We start from the raw sequence: 10,814 nt of genomic DNA, 5'->3' as shown, positions 1-10,814 counted from the left end.
AGATACTGTGCAACAGGACAGAATCTGATGTGTGCCTCAGGGTTACTGGGCGTAACATCTCGGTTTTGACAAGAATCGTCTCAAAAAGTTCTCGGGGTGCTGCAGAACGGAAACAGATCAGAGAAAGTCTTCGGAGAGCTTTCAGTGCACAGCAGTGTCAGTTGGTTTACATTTTCCCTGCTAAAGTCTCATAAACAGTAACCAGTGGTCAAAAACAGCGGCAGAAACAGAGGAGCAACAGACCAAATTCGTCTTCATTGGTTTAAAATCTGGGTCAAGGCCAGTGCTGCGAGCACTATTTCTGTGTAAAGGAAGCTGCAGCAATTCCCCATCCCGCGTCCAGAGCACTCCCGACAGCCAGCCCGGGCCGGGTCCCCGGGGCAGCCGCAGCCCCACGGGATGAGGAGCGGCGGGGCCCGCGCTCCGAGCCGCGCTCGCTCGGGCTCTGTCACTCGGTGCCGGCACAGGAACGGGTTCTGCCACCCGCACCGGGACAGCCCGACACCGGGACGGCTGCCCCGCAGGCCGGGAGCTCCGAGCGAACGCCGCACTCACCTGGCGGGCTGCCCGGGGCAGGGGCCGGGAGGGGAGCGGCAGCCGGGCCGCCTCAGCCCCGGCGCTGCGGCGGGGGCGGCTCCTCGCTCTCCGCTATCCGACTGCTCCGTGCGCCGCCGCGCACCCGGGCCGCGCTCTCCCGCTGCCTCTCGCCTTCCTCCCACCGGCCTTTTCCCTCCGGCACCCCCCGTTGTTTGTTTATTCCCGGAGCCCCTCCGCAGCCCCGCGCCGCGGGGACGGGGCAGCGGCGGCGGGCGGTGCCGGCGCTGCTGCCCCCTCCGCCTGGGAGGAGCGAGCGGCGGCGGGCGCGGAGCGGCGGCGGGGGGAGGGCAGGATTTAAACGAAGGGCGGTGACACCGCACAAAAGATTTCGATAGGCTCAAGTGAGGTTACAGCAAAGGCAGCGGGGCGGGGGAGCTCCCCCGGAGCCGTGCAGCGTCTGGCTGGCAGCGCCGTCGCAGCCGCCGCTTCCCAGTAGTTTGTCTGAAAGCCTGAAAAATTTAAACGAAGATTTCCCCCCCCTCCCTTTTTTTTTTTTTTCCTCTTTTTTTTTTTTTTTTTTTTTTCCCCTTCCCTGGGAGTTGGCGGCTCAGCCAGGGAAGATGGCAGGAGGAGCGCAAGGCCGGGCGGGTCGCAGCATCCGCGGCCGCAGCCCGCGGCCGCCACCCTTGTTTGCGGGAAGAGCCTAAGTTGGTGCGGCGGCGGCCACCGCGGGAGCCGGCGAGGAGGGCCCGGGGCGCAGGGGATGGACCGCGGCGGCGGGGAGCGAGCGCGCAGCGGCCGCGTGAATGATCGCGGCAGGAAGGAGTGAGGCAGCGGCAAAGGAAGGGGAACGGATCCTCCCGCCCGCCCCAGCACCCGGATCCGGTGGAGCTTTTTTTTTAAATTTTTTTCCCCTCCTCTCTTTCTTTTTTTTTTTTTTTTCCTTCCCCCTACGGTCCCCCGCGTCCCGGCTCCCCGCCGTGCCCCTGTCCCCTCCCGGGCCGGCTCCCCGCGGGTGCGCGGCGGGGCCGTGCGGGGCGGGCGGGCCACACCCTCCGCGGCGCTTCCTGCGAGCCGGGGCCGCGGCGGGCGCCGGGGGCGGCACATGGTGCGCAGCCGCCGCCCCTCCGGCCCCTGCGAGCTGCGCCCGGCGGGCGCTCCCCGACCGGAGGCGCGGTAGCAACTTGGAGGGCTGCGCCCCTGCCCCAACTCCGCGCGGCGGCGGCGCGTCCCTGAGGTATTGCGTCTGGTAAAGGGAACTTCGCGCAGGATCCCGCAGCCGGGGAGCCGGACGAGGCGGTGGAAGGAAGGGGAGCCAGCGTGCGAAAAGGAAAAAAAAAAAAAAAACCCAACAAAACCGAAACGTATTTTTAGCTAAAGGATGCCAGACCGGGGCCCGGGGGCGCCCGGCGAGCGCCGCCCCGCCGCGGGAGCGCCGTAGGAGCGGAGGCTGGCGCCGGAGCGGGGCGGGCGCCCCGGCCGAGCTCGGTCCCCGCAGCAGCGGCAGCCCCGGCGCCCAGAGCCTTTTCTTGCCTCCCGGCGATTAATGGAATGATGTTGCGGAAAAGGCAGAGCGATCCTGCCGGGCTCAGTCGGGACTGCTCGGGCGGCGGCGGAGGCGGCGGCAGCGGGGTAGCGAGCGGCATGCGAGTGCCCCCCCGGCGCTATGGCTAGCGGTGGCTCCGGCAAGTCCAGCAGCGAGGTCTCCGGCGGCGGCATCCCCAGCAGCAGCTCCCTGCAGAGGAAGAAGCTCATCTCTATCTGCGACCACTGCAAGATCAAGATGCAACTGGTGGCCGATCTGCTTCTGCTGTCGAGCGAGACCAGGCCAGTGAACACCGAGAGTCTGTCTGTCTTCGGTGAGTCCTTTGAGAAGTGCAGGGACACGATCATTGCCAGGACCAAAGGACTCTCCATCTTGACCCATGACGTCCAGAGCCAGCTCAACATGGGACGCTTCGGGGAGGTGGGAGAAAGCCTGATGGAGATGGGGGAGCTGGTGGTCTCCCTCACCGAGTGCTCTGCCCACGCTGCCTACCTGGCTGCAGTGGAGACTCCGGGGGCTCAGCCTGCCATGCCTGGCTTGGTGGATCGCTACAAGGTGACCCGATGTAGGCATGAGGTGGAGCACGGCTGCGGGGTCTTGAAGACCACCCCTTTGGCAGATATGAGCCCTCAACTCCTGCTGGAGGTTTCTCAGAACATGTCCAAGAACTTGAAATTCCTGACAGACGCCTGCGTGCTGGCCAGTGAGAAATCCAAGGATAAATTTGCTAAGGAGCAGTTCAAACTCAGTGTCAAATGTATGAGCACCAGCGCCTCTGCCCTCTTGGCTTGTGTCAAGGAGGTCAAGACCTCACCCAGCGAGCTGACCAGGAACCGGTGCGTCTTGTTCAGTGGACCTTTGGTGCAGTCTGTCTATGCTCTGGTGGGCTTTGCCACTGAGCCCCAGTTTTTGGGTAAAGCTGCCACCATTAATCCAGAGGGCAAAGCTGTGCAAACTGCCATCCTAGGAGGAGCCATGAGTGTGGTATCTGCTTGTGTGCTCCTGACCCAATGCCTCAGGGATATAGCCCAACACCCCGAAAGTAGCACCAAAATGAGCGATTACAGGGAAAGGTTGAGGAACTCAGCTTGCGCCGTCTCGGATGGTTGCAACCTGCTATCTCAGGCACTAAGAGAAAGATCTTCACCCAGGACTTTACCGCCAGTGAACTCCAATTCTGTGAATTAACCCCCACATCTTCTCTTTAGATCCCAGTCATTGCTAAAGGAAAATAATATCCCACCTCCTCACCCCTTTTTTGTATACCAAAGAATTTGCTTGGGTGAGCCCAATCCTTTGATTTCATGTGGTGAAGAAGCAGAACATACTCAAACTATATGTGCTAATAAAGGTAGCCAGTTTTGGCTTCTTTTTATTTTACTTTAAAGTTAAGCAAGTATCTGCAGATAAATTTTCCTTTATTCAACAAGGTCTTCACACAAGTGGTAAAACTGTTTCAAAGTTTTCTTATATTTGGGGAGGTGGGGGTATCTTAGAAAAAGGAGAAAAAAAAGAGCTTTAATCGCGCTGGGTGCGGTTTTTAAAGTTTGTCTTGTCTTGTCTTCCGAAATTTCCCTTCTAAATTTTGCTGTTCGGTTGTGCAGGAAAAAGGTTACCTCAGTTCTTACTCATTTAAAAAAATGAAAAAAACCCAACAACACATAGATGATGGATGTAGCTACTATTTTGTTTGGTTTTGTTTTGTATGACTTTTTTTATTTTGCATCCAGTGTTAGGTTAGAAGTGCATTTGGTGTGTAGGAGTGGAAGGACTGGAGGTTGTGATTATGTTTTCCATGTGTTGATTTCCAAACTGGGGGAAAAGCTACTGTGAGTGTTTAAACAAACAAACAAAATTACACTATAACAAAAGTGATTTTTAATTTTTTTCCAATGTCAGTTTTTATCTTGCATGTACTGGAGTATTTATTTCATCTATTAAAATGTTATGTTTCTCAGATGTTTTTCTGTGAATCTCTTAATACTTGAATAATTGAACAACTAGGCCTGTTTGTATTGTATGTCATTTCCCCCAGGGAATGGGTGGTACAAACGTAACTGTAAGTTCTAGACAGCAGCATACAGGCTTCAATTCAGTTCTTTTATTTGCATAAATACTGTCCCTCTCCCAGTACTACCCCTCCTCCTCAGGAGCCTCTGACAGAGCTACTCCAGTTGTACGTGTGGACAGCTGGGCAGTGCTGCATACACTGGGATTGCTGTGCACTGGGATTGCTTGGCATTGGGATTGCTCTGCACTGGGACTGGTGGTGGCTGCTGCAGGGCACAGCCTGGCTTTGTTTGTCTTTATCAGCATTCGTGTTACCTTTTGAGAAGGTTTTGTATTTTAATTCTTGCAGATGTTGTGGGCCATCTGTGTGTTAAATCCGTGAGTTTCAGTATTATTTAGTGAAAAACTTAACTCTTGCTGGTTAGCCCGGTCTGTGCTGTATGTCTTCTGGGGATTGTGAAGGTTTGTTGGAGTGAGTGCTTTAATTCCTCAGAGGTTTGTGTTGGAGCTCCTGAGCAGAGGTTTCTATCAAAGCAGTTTGAGTTTGATGTTGTAAATTACAGGAGACCGTGGCTAACTTTTGAGGTGCAGCCGACTTCCAGTTGAATTCCTTGGGAGGTGGGAGTGGAGCTTAGTGCAGACTGCAGTAGTTCCCAGAGTTGCAATGATGATTGTTGTCAGCCTGGTCTTTGTAGCCCTGTGAGATCTGTTGCCTTCTATATGTCCTGTTAAAGATAAATAGAAAAGCAAGTCTTCTGGAAAGGAGGTTTTGTTTCTGTGTCCTGCTCCATTGTGTAATTGTGGGGGTTTTTTTAATAGGTCTGCAGATCGAACCATGTTGAAAGCTATTGGAGGAAGCACCTTAAAAATGTTGTTACTGTGGCTTAAACCTGAACAAATATGGTCCTATTTATTCCTTTGAAGAAGGAAAGCTTTGGGCTTTGAGTATGGAATGGACCTGCAGTAAAGGTGAAAGGTCTTTGTTTTATAGCATTATTGTTCCTCTTGCATATGATGCTTTTACTGAAGTGGAGTGAAACGTTACTGGATAGTGGGCAGATACATCTGTTGGAGGAGATAAAAGCTATATCCGTATCTTCAGGGTTAGAGAAAAATAATTCCTTAAGTACAGTGGACCTCCGTGTTAGGTTTTGTTTATATTTAAACAACTTTTCTGCCCTCAGTGAATTGTATGAACAAGACTGTTCTTTGCCATAATCAGCCCAGGCTGCTCACCTGCAGTGTGTGATGTTCTCACCATGTGGTGTGTGCTGCAGAGGCACGAGTGCCCACAGCTATGTGCTGAAGTGTAGAAGTCCTCTCGCTGTTCTAACTTTGAGATGCCTTCACAGGTATTTCCTAAGAGGCTCTCGCGTGTTCGCACACAAATGTTTTCCCATCTGTATGGCAGGAGCAGCTGTAGGAGTCCGGAGGGACTCGCAGGAGGCCAAGGCCATCTCCAGGGAGGTCCCGTGGCTCTGCTGCAGTATCTGCTCGGCTGTCCTTTGTCTCTCCCTCCCTCGTGGGTGTCTCCGTTGGCGCTGAGGCACCTCCCGAGCCGTTCCTCCTTTTCCCCGTGGCTGTGCGGGCAGGAGGAAAAGGGGCAGTGCAGGATGTGCTATCTCCTGCGGCAGACAGGAGGTGAGGAACCCGCTCCTCCCTTCCTGCACGGATCCTGCGCGGGGCAGGGCTGCGTGCGGGACGTGCGGGGATGCTGCTGGGCAGCTCCGGGGCACACAGGTACAGCAGCATCCTTAGCTCCAGGTCTTCCCACTTACTGTGACCTGCGTTGGTGGGGCCTCCTCCTTCCAGATACAAAACAGAATTCTGAAGGGCAGCTCTGCGCACATCTGACAAACAAAAAAAAAAAAAGTAACGTCCCACTGGCTCCTTTTGATGTTTCCACTTAATAGCTTTTGGTGCTGCTGAACTAATTGGATCCTTTTTGATTCATTTACACGTTATTGAGGTTATATGGATCACAGTACAGCCTCCTTATTACCTCTGTATATGAAAGGCACTGTATTATTAACAATGATAATGCTGATTTTTGTTGTGGTAAGATCTTGTTTGAAGTGGTTTAGTGCAATTTTTGTTTTAACAAGGTTACTGTAGATTCTTCCTCCCCTTTCTTATTATATTTTTAAGTGAGGTACATGCATAAATATATAAATAAGTACTTATCTTCTTTTTTTAATACTGAAAGAAACCAGACTGCCCTAGGTCTCCCTTTGCTTTTGACCTGTGTGAGTTCTGGAAGGATTCAGTTTTGTAAATAAAGTGGGAAATGTAGCCAGGCCGTGATTTTTTAACAGGCTGATTTAAAAAAAAAAAATACATATACACAAATAGTAAATTCATCAAAGTAACTTCCTGTAACATTTTAAAACAATAGTAATTTTAACAGTTCAAAATGTTCAATCGTTTCTTTTGAGAGCCCACCTTGCTCAAAGGGAGGCACACACTGCACCCTGGCCTCAGCTCAACAGTGTATCTGTCAGGATCTGTCCTACTCATGTAATTAGCACAGCAAAGTTGAAAAAAAAAAAGAGTTTTGATGCCAACGAGCACAACTTGCACTTTGTGGCATTTTTCTGAGCTGAAAAAAGTGGAGTCCTACTACTTAGTGTGAATATACATATCTATTTTAAATGCTGTAGTGCTGCATTTATAAAGACCTAATGTATATTGTGATAATTTCTTTGGAATTTATTCCTATAGAATATTAATTCTGACACAAGATATTAGTTCAGTAGGTAGGTCCATGTTGTTTGTTTACTTTGTACTCTCTGGGCCAGAAAAAAAAAAATGGACGAGTTTTCAGGGTGCATTTGCAGGGCCCTTCGAGGTCAGTGATTATCACTTGGCACCCTGTTCCCAAATGCTTCCACACCATTTAAGTCAGCAGGTACTGTGACTATTTCAACATGGGCTTACACAAGCATGAGATGTTTTCTGATGTGGAGTCTTGAGGGGAATAAAGAAAGTTTTAGGTGCTTATATCACCTATGTCATAGATTGCTCTAATAGTGCACTTAATAAAATGGTTAACTTATTTCTAAAGACATTATGCAATGCACATTTGTAGCCAAAAACAACGCTATCCCCACCACAAGAGAAGTAAGCTTGTTTTTTAAATGTAATAATTTTTTAACAGAGAAGAAGCTGACACCTTTGTATTGTCTGTAAATTTGATACTATCTTGCGGTTGCTGCTTCAGCATAGGGAAGGTCATTATTGATGTAATACAGCAGCAGAGTTCGAATTTGAGATCAGAGCAATGTGTTTTCTGATTCTAAAAAAAGTAAGTTCTGTAAGGCAACCAGTAAACCAGCAGCAAAATGCTATTTGAAAGCAAGTACACTATTTAAGGGAACTTGCAAATGTAAAGCCATGCTATTTTTCAAAACTAAGAAAGAAAAAAAAAAAGACCCTGGGTCAGATAATTCCCTTCACTTTTTACCACAGGAAATGATCAAAGTAGCAGAAAATCTGCTCTTTTTGGCCAAACTTCTGTCAGAGACAGAAGGGGTCCAGCCAACACATGGTGTATGCAGCCTTGCAGTAACAGGGGATGTGGCTGATGGGAAAGGAGGTGGGACCAGAGAAAATCTGTAGGGTAATACCTCTTATTAAACCCACAGGAATTTTCCCATTCTAGATAAAACAGTGGCTGATCCAATAAAGCAGATCTCAGACAGCACAACCTTTCTTCCAGGGCCCTCGGAAGGCTGTGAGTGAGGACGTGGGGCTGGAAGTGTTTGGGATGCTCTGTTCTTAGCAGCTGTGTTGCTGCAGGGAGCCAGAGGGTCTCTGGGGTGGCCCTGAGATATGTAAGAAGTACAGGCACAACATGTACCTGCCAGAACAGTTTGGTGGGAAACGAAGGGGTTGGGTTTTATCTTTCTTTGCTTTCTTCCCTATCGGGCTCTTCCCAGACTTCACAAGCAGAAGCAGATGGTAGGGGCCAGTGCATTTTACTTCTTTGTTCTTGCTGCCTGTGAAAGGTGCCAGATGGGCAATGATAAAGATAGAAATTCTCTTCCTGTAGCCCAGGGATAGCAGAAAATGCAGAGCTTCAAGGCTGCCCTATCCTCACAGGATCACCATAACATGTTTTTTTGGGCCCACTGTTTCGCTCTTTGATTTTTTGCCAAGAAACTGACAGAAAATCCCAATGGCAACTTGACAGGGGCGTTAAGGACCAGTTAAATATTTCCCGTATGACACCAAACCACCACCAGGTTTGGATCACTCACACAGCATCCAAAAAGTAGATGGGCTAGGTATGAAGTGCAAGGCCAGATCCTTCATATGAATAACTCAAAAAATTAAATACTCTGAGGTGTTTACTTACTTGGGAATTAGAATGATCATATTTTTTATATGTAAGACTAGTTGAAAAGTATATTTAATTTACATAATTAGCAGTAATACTCAGAACCATCCTCTTAATGAAGACAGACATCTATGGAGATGAAGGGCCTTGTCCATGACTTTAATTAAATACTAATGTTTTCCAAACTATGTTCAAATGTTAAGGGTTGTTTCTTGTGTGGCAAAGTAAGGAATTACATATTGATTTTCATTAATCTGAATATTTTCCTAGAGCCAGTTTTATTGTACTGGAGTACTTTGAACCTAAGAGGGTTTTTTATTTTGTTTTTTTAAAACCACTCAGAGTATGATGCTATATTCCAGCAAGTCAAAAAGCAGCATTTCAAGATTAATGCAGAGATTCCTGGGGTCTTTTGTCAGCTTGCCAGGCTCTTGTTCCTGTTCTAACGTAATTCTTTATAATTTCCTTTTATGTTAATAAATACTTCTTGTGGCTGTAAAAGTCGAAGTTGTCTCACTCCATAGACAGCCTGGTTCTTATGTAGATACTATTTAGATTATTTAGAAATCCTGCTGGTTGCCAGATGGAGCTCTTCTGAGTTTTATGTTAAATACTTGGAAAGCTAAATAGTTTGATGTTCCTCTCCTCCCTCCCTCAATAAAATAAATGCTTGAAAAATGATTGCTAGCAACTTACTTAAATTCAATTTTAAAATCAAATTATTTTCAGGTGAAGTGACTGGAAGTATGAGATGGCTCAGAGTAGCTGGGTTTTGGTTTGACTTATCTACCAAGATCTTAAATGAGCAGTTTTCCTCCAGTTTTTTTTTGGGCAGCAGGAACCTGAACTTTAGTCTGGGGATAGAGGACACAGCCCTGAAGCCTGTTGGGCACTGGCACTGATGAACTTCTGTTTCATACTGAATGCACACCAGGTCTTCCCCCGGGTCATGCAGAAGGTGCTTGGGAAGCACTGGGAGTCAATGTCCCAGTAATCATAATTCTGTTGTTGTCAACTTACAAAATGTCAGGAGAGCAATTCTGGCCCTCAGGGTTATGGTTTTTAAGTACAGAATAAGAAATTGCCCTTTCCCAGTCAATTTTTTTCTGTATGTATTGATTCTGTCTGGTTCACATTACATATAGGAAGTCTCTCAATTGGCTGTTCAGGTGCACTTTGGCCCCTGTTTGCATTCTGAACATGCACACGATAGAAAAAAGTGAGAAAAGTGATTTTGATCTATATGTGTAGAGTGACGAATTATAGGCCCTGCAGCACTTCTGAATTGGCATGCAGTTAATGCTCTGGTCTCATTTAAATGCTTCAAATTTAGTCAATGTTTAAAAATTTACTTTCTGTTTAAAAATTTACTATGAAATCAATCTGTTCTGGCTATATTAGATTCATGGTTCAAAAACTTTATCCTCTTTCATCATCTTAAAGTAGTCATTGGTCTAAAGCTCTTCAGTCTCTAGGTCTGGCTTAAAAAAAACAAAAAGAAATTGACCCCTAAATTTCAGTTTTGGTGTTTTTGAAAGCTTTAAAGCTAATGAGCTGACCTATTTTTAAATTACAGAGCACGGAAAAATAGTGGGTGTATTCTTTTTCATGCTGAAGTGAGCTATTGTTTCTCTGTTCGTAATTAAAAACCCGCTTTTTAGAACCTCAGATAGGTCTTAGGCATTGCAAGAAAGTCTGTAAGTGAAACTGCCTGCATGAAATTTCCTTAATACTAAGACATGGATTCATTCAGGATCTGTAGTCTTGTCTTGTTTTGTGACTGGCATTGGAGGAGTTTGTCCCAACAGCCTGTAAATGGGGCTGGTAACATGTGAGTGGGATGAAGAGCAGTTGTTGAAGTGAGCACTACATGCTCCAGAGACACCAGCACTATCTCTGAATCTCCTGGTAGGTGCTGCTGGCTGGGCACTGCAGGTTGTGATACTCTCAGGAATGACAGTGAAATATAGGACCGAAAAAAGCTGTGAGCAAGAGAGGCTCCAAGGGACTACCCAACTTGGGGTTTTTAAGGGGGGGAAAAAAGGGAAATATTTGGTCAGAACTGTAGGAGTATTTAGGGGCTTAACTCCCACTGACTTTGGGATGTCAGTATGGCGTATGTCTGGATGTTTTGTGGGCCTGGTCATTTGTGATGAATTTTGAATGCTTGTGGTTTTAAAATTAATTTAGGATGTTGGGTAGACTTGCTGAAACTCTAGGAAGCTAGGGAATTTGCAGTTCCAGTATCAGCATGGGCCATAATTGTGTTCCTGCCATCCTGACCCTTCTGCATGGGTTACAAGCTCTTGCTATCCTTGCAGGCACCCTGGCTGGCAACAGGCCAGAGGCCCAGCTCTGCCTCATGTGTCTTTTAGGGCTGCC

General features: G+C 47.9%; 1 protein-coding gene across 1 annotated transcript; it reads left to right on the top strand.

The window, feature by feature from the left end:
• Nucleotides 1–1,122: 1,122 nt before the first annotated feature.
• Nucleotides 1,123–4,040, top strand: TLNRD1 (talin rod domain containing 1). Its single transcript, XM_066196704.1, has one exon. The coding sequence runs from the start codon at nt 2,204–2,206 to the stop codon at nt 3,269–3,271; it is 1,068 nt and encodes a 355-aa protein (XP_066052801.1). The 5' UTR covers nt 1,123–2,203; the 3' UTR covers nt 3,272–4,040.
• Nucleotides 4,041–10,814: the final 6,774 nt, after the last annotated feature.

The sequence above is a fragment of the Chamaea fasciata genome, unplaced genomic scaffold, assembly GCF_029207755.1.
Source record: "Chamaea fasciata isolate MVZ Bird 193981 ecotype frontalis unplaced genomic scaffold, bChaFas1.0.hap1 SCAF_14, whole genome shotgun sequence".
Classification (NCBI taxonomy): Eukaryota; Metazoa; Chordata; class Aves; order Passeriformes; family Sylviidae; genus Chamaea; species Chamaea fasciata.
This window is presented reverse-complemented; position numbering and strand designations above follow the sequence as displayed.

Excerpts from the sequence above, each read along its gene's own strand:
- TLNRD1 (XM_066196704.1), top strand. The coding sequence starts at position 2,204 with ATGGCTAGCGGTGGCTCCGGCAAGTCCAGCAGCGAGGTCTCCGGCGGC.